The sequence below is a fragment of the Narcine bancroftii genome, chromosome 5 (genome assembly GCF_036971445.1).
Source record: "Narcine bancroftii isolate sNarBan1 chromosome 5, sNarBan1.hap1, whole genome shotgun sequence".
Taxonomy (NCBI): domain Eukaryota; kingdom Metazoa; phylum Chordata; class Chondrichthyes; order Torpediniformes; family Narcinidae; genus Narcine; species Narcine bancroftii.
In genome coordinates, this window is record NC_091473.1 from 161,824,383 (window position 1) to 161,845,921 (window position 21,539).

The window sequence follows — 21,539 nt, forward strand, 5'->3', positions numbered from 1 at the left end:
TGTTTATGTATTTCATTCAACCCCAACATCTGCATGCTCTCTTGTTTAACTATGTGGGGCAATAATTTTGCACAGAAAGTCAGAGAGTGGTGGGTGCCTGGAACCAGCTGCCAGGAGTAGTGGTGGAAGCAGGTATAATAGTGCTGTTTAACAGGCTCCTGGATAACTGTGGATATGAAGGAGATGGAGAGATATGTGTCAGGTGCAGGCAGCAGAGTTTTAATTTATGCTTGCAATAAATTAGGCTGAAGGGCCTGTCTATGTGCTGTCCTCTTCCATATTTCATAACTCCTTTACAACTTTATTCAGGATCTGCAGTTTGATGGTGATTTGTTTTATTTTTGTTCCCGTGGGCACCTTGAACCACAGCTCTAGGCAATGTTGAGATATTCTACATTCAATTGCAATCCAGCAGTTGCTTGGAACCTCATCTCCTGCCCTCTGCTCTCTCCACCCCCACTCCTCCCCCCCCCACCCACGCCGGGTCACACAGCTTGGACCTGACCCTAGTCAGGAAACAGCCTCCCTGCCTGCCAGGGCTGTGAGCAGCTCCGGTCCCCGCTCCACAGGAAGGATGTGAGAACACTGGAGAGGGAGCAGGGAAGCTTCCCAAGGATGTTGCCTGGGTGTAGCATTCCGGTCATAAGGAATGAACAGAAGGCTGGGCCTACTTTCCTTGCAGTGGAGAGGGGTTGGGGGAGGGGGAAAATCTGATTCGCTGCCATTGATTGAAATTATGAGGAAACAGATCAGTGGTGGGGTGTCAAAAACAGTCACAGGGAGATGCAGGAAGCTGATGGGGAACCTGAGGAAGGTTTCTTTCCACATAGTAAAAACACACAGTAAATGCTGGAGGAACACCATCCCTAGGAAGTAAAGATATATTACCAACCTTTCGGGCCTGAGCACTTCCTCAAAGTATAAGCAAAATTTAGGAAGGTGTCAGAATAAAGGAGTTCAGACCAACAAACAGTGTTAATTGAATATGATAAGAGGAGAGGTGAGCTTTGATTTTGGCTCTGTGAAAGGAGACAGAGGGAAAAGCGGAGAGAGACAGAACTGGGAGAAAAGCGACAGAGGGAAGAGGGGTGGGGGGGGGGGGTTTGTTGGAAACTGGCGAAGCCGATGTTAATGTCATCTGTTTAGAAGGTGCCCAGGTGGAAGATTTTTCCTCCTATTTGTGGGTGGTCTCAGTCTGGCAGTACATGAGACCATAGTCAGACATGTCAGTAAGGGATGGGACGGGGAATTTAAATGGGTGACCACTGGGAGATCTGCACTATTGCAGAGGACAGAGCCGAGGAGTTCAACGATGCAATTTCCCAGTCTGCCTCCAGTCTTTCCGATGTACAAGCGACCACATGGGAACACTGGATGCAGTAGATGACCCTGCAATTCACATGTTGTTGCTTCTCTTGGAAGGACTGTTTGGGGCCCCGAATGGTGCTGAGGGAGGATGCGTGGGTGCAGGTGGAGCACCTCCTGCAATCACAGGGGTAGGTGTCAAGGGGACAATTGATGGGGAGGGAGGAGTTGACAAGGGAGTCAAGGAGGGAGCGGTCCCTGTGGAAGGAGGAGAGGAGAGGATGTGCAGGTGGTCTCAATCTGGCAGTGAACACAGGAGATGTTCTGCCTGTGCCACACCTCCTCCCTGAGACCCCCCTTCCTCCACCCCTGCCCCCATATTGGAGGAACAACACCACATTGTCCATCTGGGCACCCTCCAGCAGGATGGCATTAACATCAATTTCTCCAATTTCAGTTAAACCACCCCCCATCTTCTGCCCTCGCTGCCTTTCCCCCAGCGCTCACTATCTCTCACTCTCCCTTTCTTCCATTTTCCCTCTGTCTCCTTTCACAGAGCCAAAATCGATTCTCACCTTCCCTCATCATACCCAATTAACACCTTTTGTCTGTTGATCTGGACTCCTTCACCTCCAATTCTCCACTCTTGCTTCTGACACCTTCCTGTCTCAGGCCCGAAATGTTAGTCATATATCTTTACCTCCTGAGGATGCTGCAAGACTGGTTGAGTTCTTCCCCCGACCACCCGTATATTGGAGGAACAACACCTTATTTTCCATCTGGGCCCTCTCCAGCCAGATGGCATGAACATTGAGTTCACTGCTTTCCATTAAAGCTGCTCACCTTTTTCTACACAGCCCTGCCTTCCCCCACCCCCCCACCCCCAGTGCTGTTGTCCCCTCCCTCCTTTCTTCACCTATCATCTCCTTCCCTGCCCCCTTCCTACTCCCCCCCCCACTTTTATTCTGACACTCATTGGCATCTTCTCATACTTTGATGAAGGGCTCAAGCCCGAAACATCGGTTATGAATATCTGCCTTTGCTACATAAAGGACACTGTCTGACCTGCTGAGTCTCTCTAGCATTTTTTTTACATCATCCAGCACTTCTGTGTGCTTTTACTACAATTGCAATGTCTGTAGACTTTTGTGTTTCACTTCTTTCCATAGAGGGTGGTTGCAGTCTGAAGAGACAGTGAAGGCAGGGAGTGCTTCTAAGAAGCATGGGAACATTAGAGTTCTGTAGGAGCATGGGGTTAGTTAGTGTAGTCAGGGACACCAGGTGGACGCAGTGAAAGAAAGGGGCTGACAGCAGAACAATCACACGATTAATGACAGCAGCAGACTCAGCCTGTTGAGTTCAGGAAATTGCATTTCATTTCAGAAAGGAGCTCCTCTCAGCACAGGAAATAGATGATTAGCAAGAGAAGGGCACTACTGAACAGGGGGTGTTCCTCTCGACAAGCCAGGGACTTCTTGTAGTGGTTACACTGGATGCCCTTCCAGCCCTTGTAGCACTGGCACTTGAAGTGGGCACGCATCTGTCTCTTGTCCCTGGAGCTTAGGTGGCCTTTGAAGTAGGTGCTAGATGCCTTGCCCTTCCTCTGTGTGACAAGGTGATAGGTTTTCTTATTCAAATGCAAGTAAACATCTTGCTCAGGGTGCTTGCGGTAACACAGGCCATGTTTGAAGCATAGAAACCTGCTGCACAAATGGACAGCGGTGGTGACATTCCTAACGTAGGGCCCCAGAATGCTTTTCACGTAATTCCTCACCTCCTGGTAATTGGCCTGCAGACAGTGAGGGAGCAGAGTGTTACCCACAGCACTGCTCCCACCAGAAAAGTCCAAGATGATCTGCTCTTATATCATTCTCCATATTGCCCACAAGCCCAACAAAAGTCACTAAGCTCAGCCACAGAGCTCAGGCATGGGGTTCAGCCATGGGGCTCAGCCACGGGGCTCAGGCACAGTGCTCGGGCATGGAGCTCAGCCATGGAATTCAGGCACGGGGCTCAGGCACAGGACTCAGCCACGGAGCTCAGGCATGGGGCTCAGCTATGCTCAGGCACAGAACTCAGCCATAGAGCTCAGGCACTGGGCTCAGGCATGGAGCTCAGCCATGGAATTCAGGCACGGGGCTCAGGCACAGGACTCAGCCACGGAGCTCAGGCATGGGGCTCAGCTATGCTCAGGAACAGAATTCAGCCATAGAGCTCAGGCACTGGGCTCAGGCACCCAGGGCTCGGGCATGGAGTTCAGGCACAGGGCCAGCCATGGAGCTCACGCATGGGGTTCAGCCACGGGGTTCAGCCACGGAGCTCAGGCATGGGGCTCAGGCACAGAGCTCAGGCACAGAGTTCAGGCACAAGGCCAGCCATGGAGCTCAGGCACAGGGCTCAGGCATTAGGCTCAGCCACAGAGCTCAGGCACTGGGCTCAGGCAAAGGGCTCCTGCAAAGGGGCTCAGCTGAAACCTCAGCAAGATGAGTTTATCGTTCCAAAATATTGACAATTCAGTTTCTCCCACAGATGCCACTCAATCTGTTGAGGTCCTCAAGCAGATTTCAATGCTTTGACAATTCAGTTGGCAGTTTAGAAATGTTCTAAGTGTGTGCATCTTTGCCTCTTCCATCACCTCCTCAGGTACCTAGCAATCACTGGGTGATTAAAAACCTTCCTCATGTCCCATCTAAACTTTCAGGTTAAAATCTAATGCTGCTTCTGCTCCCCCAGGTACCTGCTCCCACTCTTGTGAAAGTTTGGAATCAGCCCTTTTTCCAATTAATAACCATATAACCACTTACAGCACAGAACAGGCCAGTTTGGCCCTACTAGTCCATGCTGTAACAAATCCCCACCCTCCTAGTCCCACTGACCAGCACCCAGTCCATACCCCTCCAGTCCTCTCCTATCCATGTAACTATCCAGTCTTTCCTTAAATGTAACCAATGATCCCGCCTCGACCATGTCTGTCGGAAGCTCATTCCACATCCCTACCACCCTTTGCGTAAAGAAATTTACCCTCATGTTCCCCTTATAATTTTCTCCCTTCAATCTTAAACCATGCCCTCGTTGAATGACAACATTGTCTGACTGAATTAATGCAACCTAGATTGTATACCTAAAATGGATGAGAGGGGGGGGGTTGGGGGGGTGTCTTGGGAGGAGGGGGGGGGGAGAAAAAGTCACTGTAAATGTGTGAAAAAGAAAAAAATGTATATCATGGCTATTGTGATTTATGGTGTGAAAAATAAAAAATTTAATAAAAAAAAATCTTAAACCATGCCCTCTAGTTTGAATCTCCCTCACTCTTAATTGAAAAAGCCTATTCACATTTACTCTGTCTGTCCCTTTTAAAATCTTAAACACCTCTAGCAAGTCCCCTCTCAATCTTCTACGCTCCAGAGAAAAAAGCCCCAGTCTGCACAACCTTTCCCTGTAACTCAAACCTTGAAATCCTGTCAACATTCTCGTGAACCTTCTCAGCACTCTCTCTATTTTGTTTATATATTTCCTATAATTTGGTGACCAAAACTGTACACAGTACTCCAAATTTGGCCTCACCAATGCCTTGTACAATTTCATCATAACCTCCCTACTCTTGAATTCAAAACTCCGATTTATGAAGGCCAATATTCCAAATGCCTTCTTCACCATACCATCTACCTGAGTATCAGCCTTGAGGGTACTATTTACCATCACTCCTAAATCCCTTTGTTGCTCTGCACATCTCAATTTTTGGCTTGGCTTCGCGGACGAAGATTTATGGAGGGGGTAAAAAGTCCACGTCAGCTGCAGGCTCGTTTGTGGCTGACAAGTCCGATGCGGGACAGGCAGACACGGTTGCAGGGGAAAATTGGTTGGTTGGGGTTGGGTGTTGGGTTTTTCCTCCTTTGCCTTTTGTCAGTGAGGTGGGCTCTGCGGTCTTCTTCAAAGGAGGTTGCTGCCCGCCAAACTGTGAGGCGCCAAGATGCACGGTTTGAGGCGTTAATAGCCTATCATTTAATGCATATGACCTATTTAGATTCAGGACTTTAGTTTCCAGACCATCCCATTCTTTTCTATCACTACAATAAAACCCCTGGTATCCGGAATTCAAGCAACTGGCAAAACTATTGAGAAAAATTAAAATAAATAAGAATAAAGTAATAGTTAAAAAATACACAATTTCAAAGTTTAAGTGTTCTGTGAAGAAAGACAGGAATGAATATTCAGCAAGCGGAGTGCCTTGGACGGGCTTTGCTTGTAGCAGCTGTTTGAATAAAGTTGTGGGAAACAGCAATGGCGTCGCCCAGGATGAAGAGCTGGTTGATCCGCTCGCCAATAGGGTGACTCTCTTAAAGTGTCTCCTTATCTCTGGTTATTAGGAGTCATCCCAGTCAGAGGCTTTATCTATAAACTTGGGGGATGTTATATGTGGATTGTGGAGGAACAGATTTCCCTATTTGGAACTTATTTGGAAGTCGCATCACCTGCCAATCAAGGTTGGACTCTGGCCACCCATCAGTGCACACCTTACTGTTGGCTCATTTAAATGATTCAGTGTCGTCATTGGGCAGACACCCAGCTCAGAACAGCATAAAACATCAATGCATACCACATTTTTTTCTCTGCCTCTTAGTCCAAGCCATATGCCAGGTCACTACTGTGGACATCACTGGAGGAGTTGTGGGTAAGCTGTGTGCTACACTTAAGATGAGCTGTAGAACTGTGATAGATTAGTACTTGCAGAGAGCTGCATCCCTGTTGGTACAGGGAGTGTGTTTGAAAGTCCTTGTCTGTGAAGTGTGTACACATGAAGGAGCGTGTAGACCAGGGATGGGCAACCTTTTACCATGAGTGGGCTGGAAGGTGTGTCAGTGGTTGAATGGCGGGTCGCACTGATGTAACAATAAATTAAATAAATAGATGGAATAAATAAATAAATGGAATGAATACGATTCAGGTCAGGGAAGACATCTTCAAATCTGGAAATGCACCAAAAATCACCAGTTAGTCATCAAAATGACACAATTAAAAAAAACCATAAAAGTCAAAAAGGAGAAAAATTATTCACAATGAAAACAAAATAACCCCAAAACAGACAGCAGTGTGAGGGGGAGAATGTCACAATGGAGAGTGGGAATGTCACATGAAGAGAGGGTGAGCCTCACACGAAGAGAGGGGGCTCTCATGCAGAGAGAGGGGCAGGTCACAGAGATAGGAAGTGGCAGTGAGAGAGAGATTTACGCAGATAGGGGGAGCCACTCACAAAGAGAGGGATTCACACTCACAGTTAGGAAGTCCAATCCAGCGAGAGGAAGGATAACACTCTGAGAGGGAGTTCAACATAGGGAGGCAGATGACTGCAGAGAGACGAGGAGTCACACAGAGGTGGTGTCATATACACACACAGAAGCAGGAAGTGAGAGAGAGAGAAAGAGAGAGGAGTACCACACAGAGATGTTGAAAGAGAGTTACAGAAAGAGGTGATGTTGCAGAGGGAGAGATGGATTATCACAGACACGGGTCTCTCACAGAAGAGATGGGTCTCTTACAGAAGAGATGGGTCTCTTACAGAAGAGATGGAATCTCAGGCAGAGGAGAAGGCTCCCACAGACAGTGGGATGATGTTACCATGAGAGGTGGGAGAACATCACGGTGGGCACCTCCAGCTCAGAGGATGGGGGGGTGTATCCATAACAGAGGTCAGGGAGGGGTCTTTAGCGCAGAGGGCGGGGGAGCTGTGCACAGAGAGTGAGAGCCTCCAATACAAAGGGCAGGGGAGCCGTGCACAATGTGGAGGAAACTGTGCACCAAGAAGTGGGGGACCCTCACACCAAGGGGCGGGCAGCCGTGCACCGGGCCGAATAAATTAGGGCCATAGGTTGCCCACCCCAGGTGTAGAAAATAGGCAGCTACTGGTATCAGAGTCCAACCTGGGTCCGATGTGAATGTCTACATAGTTGTTTAGTAGTAGAGTAATTAAGTATCGTTTGATGTCTTCCCCTGTTTGTCTCCCGTGTGTTCAATAAAGTTACCTTTGTGAACTCACCAAACCTGATATTTCCCAAACAGAACAGGGGAGGGGTTTTTAATTATCGATATGGTTATTATTCATCTTTCTGGCGGCTCCCTGGAGGGGGAGGAACCAGCAGATGCAGCAGCAGTTAAATATTTTCAAAAAATGTGACTGAAAATAAAGTAAATGCTTTAAGGTTTCTATGTTCATGCAAGTGAAGTTTGTTCATTTTAAGAAGAGTATTGTATTTTTGCTTTTTAAACTGTTTATTCTTAATCCAGATGTATTAGTTAGACATTGTAAGAATAAGTCTCAAGCAACCAGAAAATATGCTTATTCGGCATCTACCAATCCCCATAGGTGCCGGATACCAGAGGTTTTGTTCCTGGAAACTTGATTTATGGTTGGTACCCTGAGTCTAGCTTATCCATATTAATGATGAGCTCTATCAACCAACTTCATTCCTTAAGATTATTGCCCCCTTCTCCAATAGGGACCACCCACACAATTGCTCCAAAAATCTCTCCTGATCCCACTTTCAACATTTCATCTCCCTCTTGTCCTCTCACACGAATGGTAAACTCGGTTTATATGAGGAAAGTTCCACCCTCTGACACTCCCTGTGAAAGGTCTACAGATCTACCCGCTCACTATCAGGAAGCCTGCTGTGAGTGACTGTTGGAGTTTTATTTCTAATTTCGACCTCTACACCATCTTGGAAGACAGAATAGTCGTGCATATTAACAGGCCCTTTGGCCTACGATGTCTGTGCCGACTCTTACACCAAATTAAACAGTACATGATCTGTTCCTCCATTCCCTGTCTGTTCATGTATGTACCTGTCTATTACCTCCCCATGCAGGGAGCTTGAAGCACCAAGCACTCTCCTTGTAAACCTTTTCACTTCCCACTCTCACCTTCAACCTGGGTCCTCTATAGTATTTAGCATTCCCACCCTGGGAAACAAACTATCTTCCCAATCAAAGCCTCTGATAATTTTATAAACCTCCATCAGATCTCCACTCAGTTTCTGACTTCCCAGAGAAAACAGGATTGTCCAATCTCTTGGAAACATCCTGGTGAATCTCCTCTGCACCTCCTCCAGAGCCTCCACATCCGTCCTGTAATGTGGTGACCAGAACAACACACGACTCAGTGTGTTGCCTGACCAAAGTTTTATACAGCTGCAACATGACTCCCTGATTTTGATCTTCAGCACCCCAATCGATGAAGCCCAGCAAGTCACACAGTTTTTTTTTACCCTAGACGATAGAATATAGAACATTCCAGCACAGTTGAGACTCTTTGGCCCATGATGCTCTGCCGACCTATGTAAACAAACTGACCCTTACCTTCTAATAACTCTATCTACTCTGTATACCACTACTCCTAAAAGTACATTTGACTTTCCAAAATGCAAAAGCTCTCTCCTCTGGAATAGACTCCATTTGTCAATTCCGCACCCATATCCATAATCTACATACTGCTGAACCCTTTGACTCCAGCAATCTGTGTTGTCATAGACATAAGGTTTTGCAACATGGAAAAAGGGCCTTCAGTCCCACACATTGGTGCTGGCCATGTTATCCAGCTGTTAGTCTGCATATCCCCAACGCTGCCCATCTCTATGACCACCCCAGTTCTGAATCCAAGCTGACACTGATGGATCTGCATTCAGTGATCCTGGTCTTTCTGGAACAGGCAGTCTCCTACCCCCACCCATCTCTAGGTGGAGCACATCCCCACCCACACCCATCTCCAGGTGGGGTCCACCTCTACTTCCATCCCAACCATCTCCAGGTGGAGCCATTCACCACTCCCATGCATCTCCAGATGTGACCCACCAAAAATACCCTGGTTCTTGGCCATTTTTACTGTTTTCGTGGACATTAATGATAGCTGAGTGTGTGTAAAGGAAATGAGTCTAAGTGTTGGGTGTGTAAGGGTAGTGTACATCAACTTACCTTTGTCCTAGAGAAATCGATACCTCCCCACAGGATCACTCCTCTTGCTCCCATTGCTGCACTCTGCCCAATAGTATGGATCAAATCCAGCTGCAATAAAAAGGCAAGGAATAAGCAGGTGGTACAGAGGTATCTGTGGTACAGTGATGATTTATCTATGGTACAATGGTGATTTATCTGTGGTACAGCGGTGATTTATCTGTGGTACAGTGGTGATTTATCTTTGGTACAGCCGTGGTTTATCCATGGTACAGCCATGGTTTATCTGTAGTACAGCCGTGGTTTATCTGTGGTACAGCCGTGGTCATCAATAACAGATGATCGATCTTTAGTATGACAGGGAACCTACAGTCGTTAAACTTTCTGAGGTACACGAGAAGAGAATGGGACGAGATTCCTTGTTGACTCCAGCAAGTGGGTTGGAGAAAAGTTTATGCCTGTTTCTACAGTGGAGAGGCAATTTGAAGTGTAAATATTACTAAAAACATTCCCCTGGTTTCGCAGGATAAGAATATCTGTCATTTCCTCAGCATGTCTTACCAAAGTTTGTAGTTGCTTTATAGAAAATATAAACTATAAAAACACAATGGTGGAGAAACTCAGCAGGTCAAACAGTGTACTTTATAGAGCAAAGATAGATACACAACCAATGTTTCAGACTAGAGTCCTTCATCAAGGAATGTACCATAGAAAGTTTCCTGTCCTGATGCATTACAGATCTTGCCAGAAATTGCTCTCCGAGATGTCAAGAAACTATAATGTTCAAGTTTTTTTTGTCACCAAATACCAAGTTCAATGAGAAGGGTTGTTCTGTGAGCAGTCTAACTGTTTCTCTCTCAGAGCCGTGTGAACAGAGCTTAAAGGATTACAATGTGAAAACAGCAGAAAAGATAGCTGGAGGCTCTCTTCCTACTGTGAAGGACGTGGACAACACTTGTGCAGGCAAAAGGCAATAAACATTGTGAAGGACTCCCACACCCCTCATGTAAACTGTCCTCCCTTCTACCATCTGGTAGGAGGTACCATAGCACTAATTGGGCAACTGTTTTTTCCCCCAAGCCATCAGGCTCCTGAACTCCCAGAGTACTGTGCATAGAATACCTCGGTACTGGGGACTCTTATAATATATGATTTAATATTTTAATGAGTTTAACTTCTATTCCAAGTTATATTTTTATAAATATGCTGAGTGGTCCTGAAGAAATGCTATCTCGCCTTAACTGTGCGAGCATGGTATGAACAATAAAAAAAGGTGACTTGACTTGAAGGTAGTTCAACATGAAAGTTTGCAGATGCTGTGATTGTAGTTTTAATATACAGAAGTGCTGGAGAAACTCAGCAGGTCAGACAGAGTTCTTTATAGTTGTACAGATTATGTTTGATTTGACCAAAATTATTGTTGCATGTCTTTATTATTATAAAGAACACCATGTGACCTGCTGGGGTTTTCCAGCACTTTTGTATATTGAAAGAAAATGAAAAGGAAGATGCGTTAGCACCAAGCAGGACAGCGTGGGGTTCCTTCAGGTGCCTGATGGCTGCAGGGAAGAAGCTGCCTGTTAGCTTGAGCTTCTCCACGATGGCACAAGGGAGGAGCCTGGGGTGTGATGGGTCCTTCAGGATGTTGGCTGACTTTCCCGGGTAGCGGGAGATGTAGATGGAATCCACAGAAGGAAGGGAGGTTTGTGTGATGCTCTGGGGTGCAATCACCACCTTCTGCAGCTTCTCCTGACCTGGAGCAGAGCAGCTCCTGTCCCACTCTGCAATGGACACATTGAAGAAGGGCCCAGGCCTGAAATGTCAGTGATATATCTTTATCTCCTATGGATGCCGAGTGACCTGCTGAGCTCCTCCTGCACCTCTGTGTTTTATGCATTCAGCGGATTGGCCTTCGATAACGAATCTGTAGTTGTTGATTGTCGGGTGGGGGGGGGGGGGGGACATGCTGAACTTTCTTGCTCTCCAAAGAAAGTAGAGACATTGATACACTTTCTTGAAGCCAGTGATCATCTTTTACTTACTGATGTTGAAAGAAAGGTTGTTTTTAAATGTAAATTTTTCAAATTTAGACCTACAGCCCAGTCACAGGCCCTTTCAGCCCACGAGCCTGTGTTGCCTGATTACCAGAGCACCTGAAGGAAACCCATGCAGACATGGGGAGAACATACAAACTCCTTACAGACAGGACCGGATTCGAACCAAGTTCCTGGTGCTGTAACAACGCTGCACTCCGCTAACTGTGTCACTAACGGTTCCACTAGACGTTCAATCTCTTTCTTGAATTCCGTCTCATCGGTATTTGACACCTGACCCAGTACCTGGTGGTGAAGTAAATCACCAAAATCTGCAGACACCATGGATGAAGTAAAAAAACACAAAATGCTGGAGAAGCTCATCAGGTCAAACAGTGTCCTTCATGTAGCAAAGGGAAAAAATACATACCTTGATGAAGGGCTCAAGCCTGAAATGTCGGTTATAAAGGATACTGTTCGATCTGTTGGGTTTCTCCATTATTGTGTGTTTTTACAAGTACTGTGGTGATGTTGGTAAATTTGAAGATGGAGTGGGAATGGTATTTAGCAACAGTTGTATGGGTGGAGACACTGCAGAGAGTTGTGAACACAGTTCCAACCATCACACAAACACCCCTTCCTTCCAGTGACTGGGCTGAAACCTGTCTGTCCGAGGAAAGCTGCCAAAATTAGTCCAACCTGTCACACTCTCTTTTCCCCCTCGTGACAGGGGAAAAAACACCCCTATGGTTAAGTCACTGCCCCTCTCCCACCACCACAATGTGACCCTCCCTCAGGCCCTTCATTATTCATTTTCCAAAAGTTACAAGTACTACATTAGTTTACAATTCAGACCATTTCACACAAAACCTATTACAAACTGAAACATGATTATCTCCATCAATATTGACAAATCCTCAGGGAGTCAACCGTTCCAAGAGACCCACCAAACTGCTCCTTCTCCAGGGATACACGGGGACACAGGTGTCCTCAGAAGAGGGGCAGGTAGTCAGCCCAAGCTGAACACTCAACTGCCCACTTCCTGGACTCATGCCCATCTTGGCCAGGCCCAGTACCAGAGCGACGAGGACAACTCTGGACCGACCCTCCCTCCTCCATACCAGGTGCCCAAAGGTCAGGAGTGTGGGACTGAAATGCAGCCAGAACTAAAGGAGCAAATCCCTTCAAGCTCACGAACAGAGCCTGACCCTCACACATTCCATATCTCTGTAAAACACGGTCTCAACCAGGCCACTGAAGTAACAGATGGGTGGTGGGTCCATGAATCGACTCAACTCACCATTAAACCCACTGCCTTCGCGTTTTGTAGACAAATCACGGATTTCCCCTCCATTTTCACACTCTCTGTAATGCCTGGGGTCCCATCCCTCCCCACCACAGCCTTTGCGTGTTTTCTAACCATGATAGTTGGGGACAAGGATCATGATCATATTCTCGTCTCCCAGCGATGCGAAAGAATTCCTGGTTATGGGGTCGTTGAAGTCACTGGTCCAGCGCAACTCCTATAGAGCCCACATCTTTTGGAAGACGGGTCTGGCATATTTACAAAAAACAAACAAACTGTAATAAATAATGGTCCACAACAGGAGGGGGCAGGTTTCATGTTGACTGGTCGGTCGTGTTAACTCAGTCCTCCTCAGTCCACGCCATCCCATATTCCCCACATCAAAACCAGCGTCCGAGATGTGATTCCTTTATCTGGACGATGAGATAGCAGAGCAATGAACAGAAATCCTCAGATTCTTTGTCAACTGGCTCCTTGGCAATCTGCCAAAGCCTCCCAAAATCCCCAGTCCTTCGAGATACCATTGAAGAGTCATCAACAACCAACTGCCGAGCTAATCAGTGATTAACCATCCATAGAGTCCCCGATGCTAAACTTTTAACGAGGAAATTAGATGAAAGATAGTAGTTCCGTAGGGGAGTAAATCCACCCGGTAAACTACCAGTTCAAAAAAAATTAGACAAACAGCACTGTAACAGGCTAATTTGGCCCTACGAGTCTGTGCCACCAAATTTACACCCCATACTCAGTATATTTCTGAAGGGTGGGAGGAAATCATGCACACGGGAAGAATGTACCTGACATACAGCGAGGGATTCGAACCCAAATCCAGTCCAGATTGCTGATGCTGTAAGTTAATTGCTTGAACTGCATCGATGGAGACAGCAGACCTTTACTTACAAGCAGCAGACTTCTTCTGAACAAGAATTCTGCCTGAGTACTCCCACACCACACACACAAAACCTCCTTTCGATTCAAATCCAATATCAGTTGTTTAAATCATTTATCTTTCTCCGTCTCCCGGTGGTACAGAAAGTGATGTCTGCACTGCTGCTTCCATAGTATGTCCCTGACCCTCCCATAACCTGGTGTGTGGCCTCCACCTACCCGAGTCAACCCGCGCAATGTCTGTGTGACCATGTAGTTTGAGCGGGAGTATACGTAGACTGGAAGTGCGTGCTCTGAGTCTCCCACTAACGACAGCCGCATGGCCTCGTGTATCCGCCACCTTGCATACAGCTTTCCACGTTCAGAGGACTTGAGGCTTTCTTCAAGGTAAACGGAGGGGTAAAGTGCATCACTCTGTGACCACAGCCAGCGCAGCTGATTATTGCGCTTAATTTCTATTGCAGGGCAGAGGCCACTGAACTCTGCAAACTGGCTTCCATAGTGATAGTTGTAGCAGTCCGGGAACAGGTAGAAGCCCCAGAGGGCTTGTGGTCTCAGCGCCTGGCCCAGCATCAGTGTCTGTCTCATGAAGTTTCTCGCTGCCTTGTCAAACTCCTTCTGGGCTTGCTCCCTGATCTGAGTGGGGGACCAGTCTGGGTGTTTCACCTGCACAAGCTCCTGCGATTTCTCCCGGTAGATATTTTTCTTGCCCCAGTTACGCTGGTAGAGTGGTCTCCACTCCTCCCAGTCAATAACCGCCAGGCCCTTGAAGTTCCTGGACAAATACTTCTGGACGTCAATCTTCATTTTCTCAGTATGCCCCTTGAGGCTGGCATTTTGTGGGAAACCTCCATCGACTGGTTGGCCATTATTATAGTGGGGATATTTACCTAACTGTCCAACGTAAAATATGGTGATGTTCTCGCCTATGAATTCTTCTCTTTCATTGGTGACAATCCCAAACTCCTCCAGTTGGAGAGTACTGAATTTGGCTGTCGGAATGTTCCAGTAGACCTGGAAGGGCTGGTCCTTCATTCTCGGGGGCAAAGCGTGTTTGGTGGAGTTGGCTTGAGCAGCATGGGCAATGGCCAGAAGGCACAGTGTGGCACAGAGAGGGCAAAGTGAAGGGTGCGATGGCTTGCACAGTCGCAGCTGCCCGCCTAGTCCACGCCAACTCCAGTCCATCAGTTGCTCATCTGACTTTGGCAATGTCAGAATGTCTCACAGTGACCAGGCAATGAGTGATGTCAACAAGTAAAACTTGGAATGCACCAACCATTCTGTTATCATGGTTACACAGAATGGGGCCCTCACAGGATTGATTGTTCTGCTCAGAAGTTGACCACCTTTGTGATAACACATAGGTGAGCTAGAGGGTATCTGAGAAACAAGTCAATCCATCATCTCCACGTCAGCCAATAAATGGAGCCCAAGCTTCCAGACCTCTGGAATGATTGATCACACCTGCCAGGTTCCCACTTTATTCATTTGAAAAGGCAGCATTGCCCACTGGAGGGGCAAGGGTCAGGGCTTGGAGGGTGCGCACTGCTGGTTGGATGATCAGGTGGCCGGCTCACGTTGGAGAGCGAAAGAGTTGAAGCCACGGCCATGGTTTAATGAGGTCTGTTCCCAGTCATCTCAGGACTGCAGCTGCTGAGGACATGCAAATTCAAAGAGCACTTCATGGCTTATCAAAGTTCAGATTTATTGCCAGAGTAAAGTCAAACCTAGGTCCCTAGTATCCGGCACCTATGGGGATTGGTGGATGCTGAATAAGTGTATTTTCTGGTTGCTTGAGACTTGCTCTTACAATGCCAAACTAATATACTTGTATTAAGACAAAACAGCTTAAAAGACAAAAATACTATATTGTACTTACAGTGAACAAATTTCACTTGCATAAATATATAAACCTTGCAGGAAACTGGAATTCACTGTCTGTGTATTATTCGGATTGCTGGCTCCTCCCTTGGCTCCACCCTCACCTACCCTAATATAAACCCTAGTTTTCCCGCCTTACCTCAGATTCACCTGAGGTCTATTGTATCTACTGGCCATTAATGGTAAGGTCCCAGAATGATGGGCTGGTGAGGCACCAACTCTCTCAATGTCGGGTGAGTCGTTGGACGATTTTTTTCCTTGAACTGTGGGTCCTGACCAGAAATTGCCACTACGAAGTGGCCACAGCCACAGGGTGAGAGAGGAGGAACAAATCTGCGTACCAGGGGTTTTATTGTACAGTCATGACATCACTTACAACCCTGAGAATTTTTTCCTTTGGGCCATACAAAATTTCTACTTATTGGTAGTGCAAAAAATTGTCCTCAAGAAAAGATATGCTTACAAAAGAGAGAAATGTAAACAAAGAAAAATGTAAATGGACTGACGGTGCATTACAGAAAAAAATAAATATTCAATAATAAAGTGCATGAGTAGGATTCCTTAAGTGAGGACCTGATTGAGTTTGTTGTTGAGGAGTCTGATTGGGGAAGGGTAGCCCCTGTTCCTGAACCAGATGGTGCGAGTCTTGTGGCACTGACACCTCTTTCCTGATGGCAGCCGCAAGAACAGAGCATTTGCTGGGAGGTGTGGGTCTTTGATGATTGCTGCTGCCCTCAGGCAGCAGTGTTCCCCGTAGAGGATCTCGATAGTGGGAAAGGTTTTGGCTGAGATCTCCCATATCTGCTCTGTCCACGTCTTTCAACATTTGAAATGTTTCATTTACAAATCAAATACCAAATTAATAAATAAAAGAACATCCGGTAAAAATTTGAAAGGAAATGAATGATTGTATCGGTAAAGAGATTGTAATATTGCCAAAAGCACCCTTAATGTCCAATGAACTAATGCTTATGAATTTAGGTAACAAAATTCTGGATATTTGGCACCGAAAGGGGATCCGAACTATTGAGGACTGCTATGAGAATAGACAGCTCATGTCCTTTAGAACAAATGAAGGATAAATATGATTGGCCTAATGGAACCTTTCACTACTTTTTACTGTTAAGATCCTTCCTGAGGGAAAAATGGGGCCCAACCATGACCCCACCTAAAGGGAATGAGGTGGAAGGGCTACTTCGACTGGGAGATGGTCCCCAAATTTATATCCAGAATGTACTTTGTATTTCAAAGTGAGAGCCCAAAACTGGGCCTGCAAAGATAGAGGAAGATGTGGGAGTCGGACTTGAGAATAATGATTGGTGAAGTGTGTTGGTCAGATTCATGTAGGGAACATGTAACATTAGTGATCAACACCAGACTAAGATTGATACAATATAATTTCTTACACCAATTATATCTCACACCACAAGAATTACATAAAGGAAAATCAGAGATATCGGAAATGTGCTTCAGGCGTGGGTTAGAAATTGGTGCCTTTATACATTCCACATGGACCTCCATGAAGGTGAGACCCTTTTTGTTGGAATTATCTAATATATTAACTAGGATTACGGGAACAGACTTCCCGCTGGATCTGGAGACCTGTCAGTACCAAAAAATACATTGCTATCACCCACAAGTTCGACTCCCTCCTGCTCTTCACTCAATGGACCACAGAGATACACAACTGTGTAGAAAATAACATATAATTTAAGAAATAAGTACAATACTTTTGCCAAAATATGGCATCCTTATCTAGAGTACTTTGGTGCACAGCTATAACAACAGCCCACAGTTCGAAAAAGCTTTACAAAATACATAAAGACAATAACCTCCAGGAGTAGAAGTAGATTAGAAAGACTGGCAGGACGCTGAATTTCTTTTCTTTTGACAATTTTTTTGTTTGTCACTTTAATTGTTCTAGTTGTAGTTTAATTTTCAAAGTTCTGGGGTAGGGAAAGAAATTACATGTAAGCTGACTGTTTGTAACTGAGAAGTGAATTGTATAAAAGAAAGTGTAAATACGTTAAAAAGGATTGTTTCTTCAGATGTGAGACTATTCTTTTTTGGGGAAAAATTGAAACATAAAATTAAAAAAAAAATCCATTTGAAATGTTTAAATGAGATTGCCCCTCATTCTCCTAAATTCCAACAAATACAGACTAAGACCTGTCAAATGCTCCTCATATGGGAACCCTTTTCTTTCGTTCCTGAAAATTTCTTAGTAAACCTCCTTGGAACCCTCTCCAATGTCAGCACATCCTTTATTTAATGAGGAGCCCAAAACTGATCCCAATACTCACCAGTGTCTTATAAAGCCTCAACATCACTTCCCTGCTCCTCTATTCTATTGCTCTTGAAATGAATCCAGCATCTCATTTGACTTCTTCACCACCAACTCAATCTGGGTATTTAAATTTTTCTCCCCATTTAGAAAATAGTTTGCCCCTTTCTTTTTTTTCCAAAATGCATGACTTTACACTTTCATCATTCTATTTCCTGTGCGACTTCTCTGCCCATTCTCCTAATCTGTCTAAGTCCTCCATCCTCCCTGTTTCTCTCCACTACCTGCTCCTCCAGCAACCTTTGTATTTTCTGCAAACCTGGCCACATAGTTATTCATTCCATAATCCAAATCATTAACATACAACATTAAAAAAAAAGCATCCCCAACACCGATCCCTGTGGAACACCACTAACAGCTGGCAACCAACCAGAATATGATTCCTATATTCTGACTCACTGCTTCCTGCCAATCAGCCAATGCTCTACACACGCTAGTATGTTTCCTGTTATACCACAGCATTTTCTCTTGTGCCTCATGTGCGGCACCTTGTCAGTTCTGGATAAAGGATTGTGTACCTGTATGAAAAAACATTTTTAAAAATAACTCACCAGAAGCGCAAGGAAATCAATGGCTGATGAACTGGCCCGACAAGCGGCACGATCAGGAACAGTGGCACGATCAGGAACAGTGGCACATGATGTCTCTGATACCTCTCAGAGAAGGGTTGAAGAAGAACAAATGAAAAAGATGGGAGCAACAAAGACAGAAGATGGAAAATGGTGGCTCCCCAATGGAAGACAATTGTTAAATAAAGAAATCACCTGGCAGATACTAGGGGAACTGGGGAGCGCAAGCATTGTGTGATGCATTCTTACGAACTTTCGCCTGCAGAGCAGTCTATATCCTATCAAGACAGACAGTGAACCACTGTTTGATCTGTTTAAAGGTTAATAAGAAAGTTATGAAAGCTATGCCTGTAGGAGGACAACCTTTAGCAATCCGGCCATTTCAATGGATACAAGTGGATTTCACCGAACTCCCTAAGGTCCAGCGATGGAAACTTCTACTAGTAATAGTGGACTACTTCACAAGATGGGTCAAAGCGTTCCCCACCATCAATGCCACTGCACAAGCAGTGGTTAAAAATAATTCTGGAACAAATTGTACCCTAATATGGAATAGCCAAGTCCATCGATTCAGTTTGAGGAACACACTTAGCTTCTAAAATTCACAGCCTGGTCTGTGAAGCCTTAGGGATAGAATGGAAGCTGCATACACCATGGCATCCACAGAGTTCGGGAAGAGTGGAGCGAATGAAAGCCACTTTAAAAAGGCAAATGACAAAACTAAAAGAAGAGACTAAATTACCCTGGACCAAGTGCTTACCGATAGCTCTTTTCAGAATTCGGACAGCCCCATGACAAGACATTAGAATATCCCCTTACGAGATGTTATTTGGACTCCCATATTTGGGGCGGGTAGAAGGAATACCTACAGTTGAAAGTAATGATGTGTTTTTAAGGAACTATTTACTGCCAGTCTCTCATTCTCTTGTAGATTTAAAAGCTAAGGGTCTGGATTTCCCTATCCACTCTGTGAATGCTGGTGAATGGGTCCTGATCAAATCGTGGAAAGAAGAAAAGCTTCAGCCCCGGTGGAACGGACCATATCTGGTACTGTTGACCACAGAAACAGCGGTCTGAACAAAGGAAAAGGGGTGGACACACGCTTCAAGAATAAAGGGACCAGTGGACCCACTACCAGCCGCAGAGGGAAAGAAAGAGGAGTAAAAAGGGACAGAAAAGAAAACTACAATAATGAAACTTTTAAGCTTACTATCTCAATTTCTACTTATACATCATAGTTTTGTGTGTTGAACCTAAAAATTCTTTTATCTCTCTATGTACTAATTATGCTAAGAACCAAAATCAAACAGATGGTTGGGTATGTGCGAAAATACTACACCATGGCAAGTCAGGAGTCCCCTTAGTAGCAGTCCCTCTCTCCCTACATGAATTATTTGATATATATACCTTGCCCAGCAACAGTGATCCAACCACTGAAGATAAATACAAAGGGTGGCCGATACGACCAAACTAACAAAGTCAGTAACTCCTCAGTCTGGAGTGTTGCTTCCTTTTGAGGAACCAACTAGGAGTTTCCAATTGCATGCAGAATTGGACTGTCACACGACTGCGAATCCCGCAGCCTGTAAATGGCACATATTGGGTGTGTGGACGTAAAATTTATTCATGGTTACCTGGGGAAAAGGAATGTTGGAATTGGACAAACGGTTTAAATTGACCCCTACACCTAAAGGTGGGAGTGGATGTTGTTACCTGGCCAACTTAATTCCCTACGTCCGTGTTCTTAACCAACTTTAATTGGCTCTGAATGTTGCTAATATTTTGGATTTGGCGGTCCATATTTAAAAAGTAATGAGAGAAAATCCGGGAGGCTGGAGACAAATATCAAAAAGGAGGTGTATGGGGTGATTGGACATGGGGAGATTGGAATTTCGGAGGTTGGGGCCATAGTTAATGCACCTTGCAATATATGGTTTAATGATTATAGTGGGTTTATTTATTGGATTGGCCATCCTACGATGTGTTATTACCAGATTAATCTACTCAGCTACTGGAGCGAACGAAGCAGATGATATTAAAAAAACCGCATGGCAGATGAATAATGACAAATTCAACTCATGTTACAATAATTTGAGGAAACAAAATGTGAACAATAATGCAGTTTAATCAAAAATACATGGCAAAGAGAAAAGGGAGGAATTGTGAAATATGGTTGAAGATGATTAAACTCGTACCATTCTGTGAAAAGGGATGGAATGCAAAGAATGTAGATGAGAGCTTGAAAACAGACAATACTAGCTAGTAGGCCTCTTCTTATCATGAGCCCCAAGGATGTAAGAATCTGGTTCAGGCTGGTACAGTGACCTAAGGTAGTCTATAGCTAGTACTGTGCTTGCTTAATAGAGACATGAATATTAACTTAAGACACCCCTAAGGAGGGAATGAACTAATTTACATAACATGCGATGTATGAAGAGGGAGGAACTGAGTGATACCTGTATTGATGGAAGGGAAAAGGAGAATGTACTGGGATTCTGATTGGAAGAAGGTAAATGAAGATGGGGTGATGTTGAGCGTGGGACTGTACAAAAGAGTGATGATTCTGAACCTCTGGTGTGTCTCCAGACCAGGGACACCCGACTCTGCAGACTTGAAATAAAGCTGAACCTGTTCTCCAAGACTTTGTCTCCAGAGTAGTGATTGTGAACACTTTATATTTCACAGTGCCTACAACATGGCAGTGCCATAGCAAAGTTAAATTCTATTGGAGTTGATGTTTTCATATTAAATTACCCATCTTTTAATGTTTATTTTTACTGATTCCAACAAATTCAAATATTGAAAAATTGTGACAAATGTGTTCGTTAAGTGTGACAGATATGATGATTTTGTTAAAAATGCTGCAGATTTGATGATTAGTACAAAATGTGATAAAATTTATTTAAAAATCTGAAAGTTGATTTTTGTTAAATCTTACATAATTGATAACTTGTACAAACATGGTACATAGTTCATGATTTGTTAAAAAATTGTTAGAGTAAGTGGCTCGTCAAAATGGAACACGATTTCCTATGAAATGTTGCAAAAGTGATCATTTGAAAATGAAACAGTTGCAGAGATTAATAGAAATAAAGTGTTGCATGTTGAAACGTATCTGTTTCCTACCTCATTAAATCATTGTTAATAATTATTGTGAGGAATCATTAATGTGATCAGTGTCTTCACATATCATTAATAATAATATATAATTAAAGGTAGACCGTGCAACTTTGTTATTTCAGAAGTGTGTACTAAACTGGTAGCCCTTC

General features: G+C 44.8%; 1 protein-coding gene across 2 annotated transcripts; it reads right to left on the bottom strand.

The window, feature by feature from the left end:
- Positions 1–2,299: 2,299 nt before the first annotated feature.
- On the bottom strand, positions 2,300–14,689 carry LOC138764111 (hyaluronidase-4-like). 2 transcript variants are annotated; one of them, XM_069939498.1, is made up of 3 exons: positions 13,696–14,689; positions 9,271–9,360; positions 2,300–2,908 (listed from the first exon to the last, which is right to left on the bottom strand). In XM_069939498.1, the coding sequence occupies exons 1-3, from the start codon at positions 14,659–14,661 to the stop codon at positions 2,702–2,704; spliced, it is 1,263 nt and encodes a 420-aa protein (XP_069795599.1). In that variant the 5' UTR covers positions 14,662–14,689; the 3' UTR covers positions 2,300–2,701. The 2 variants fall into 2 exon arrangements, with proteins under 2 accessions (XP_069795599.1, XP_069795598.1); XM_069939497.1 differs by having other exon boundaries at positions 2,300–3,094.
- Positions 14,690–21,539: the final 6,850 nt, after the last annotated feature.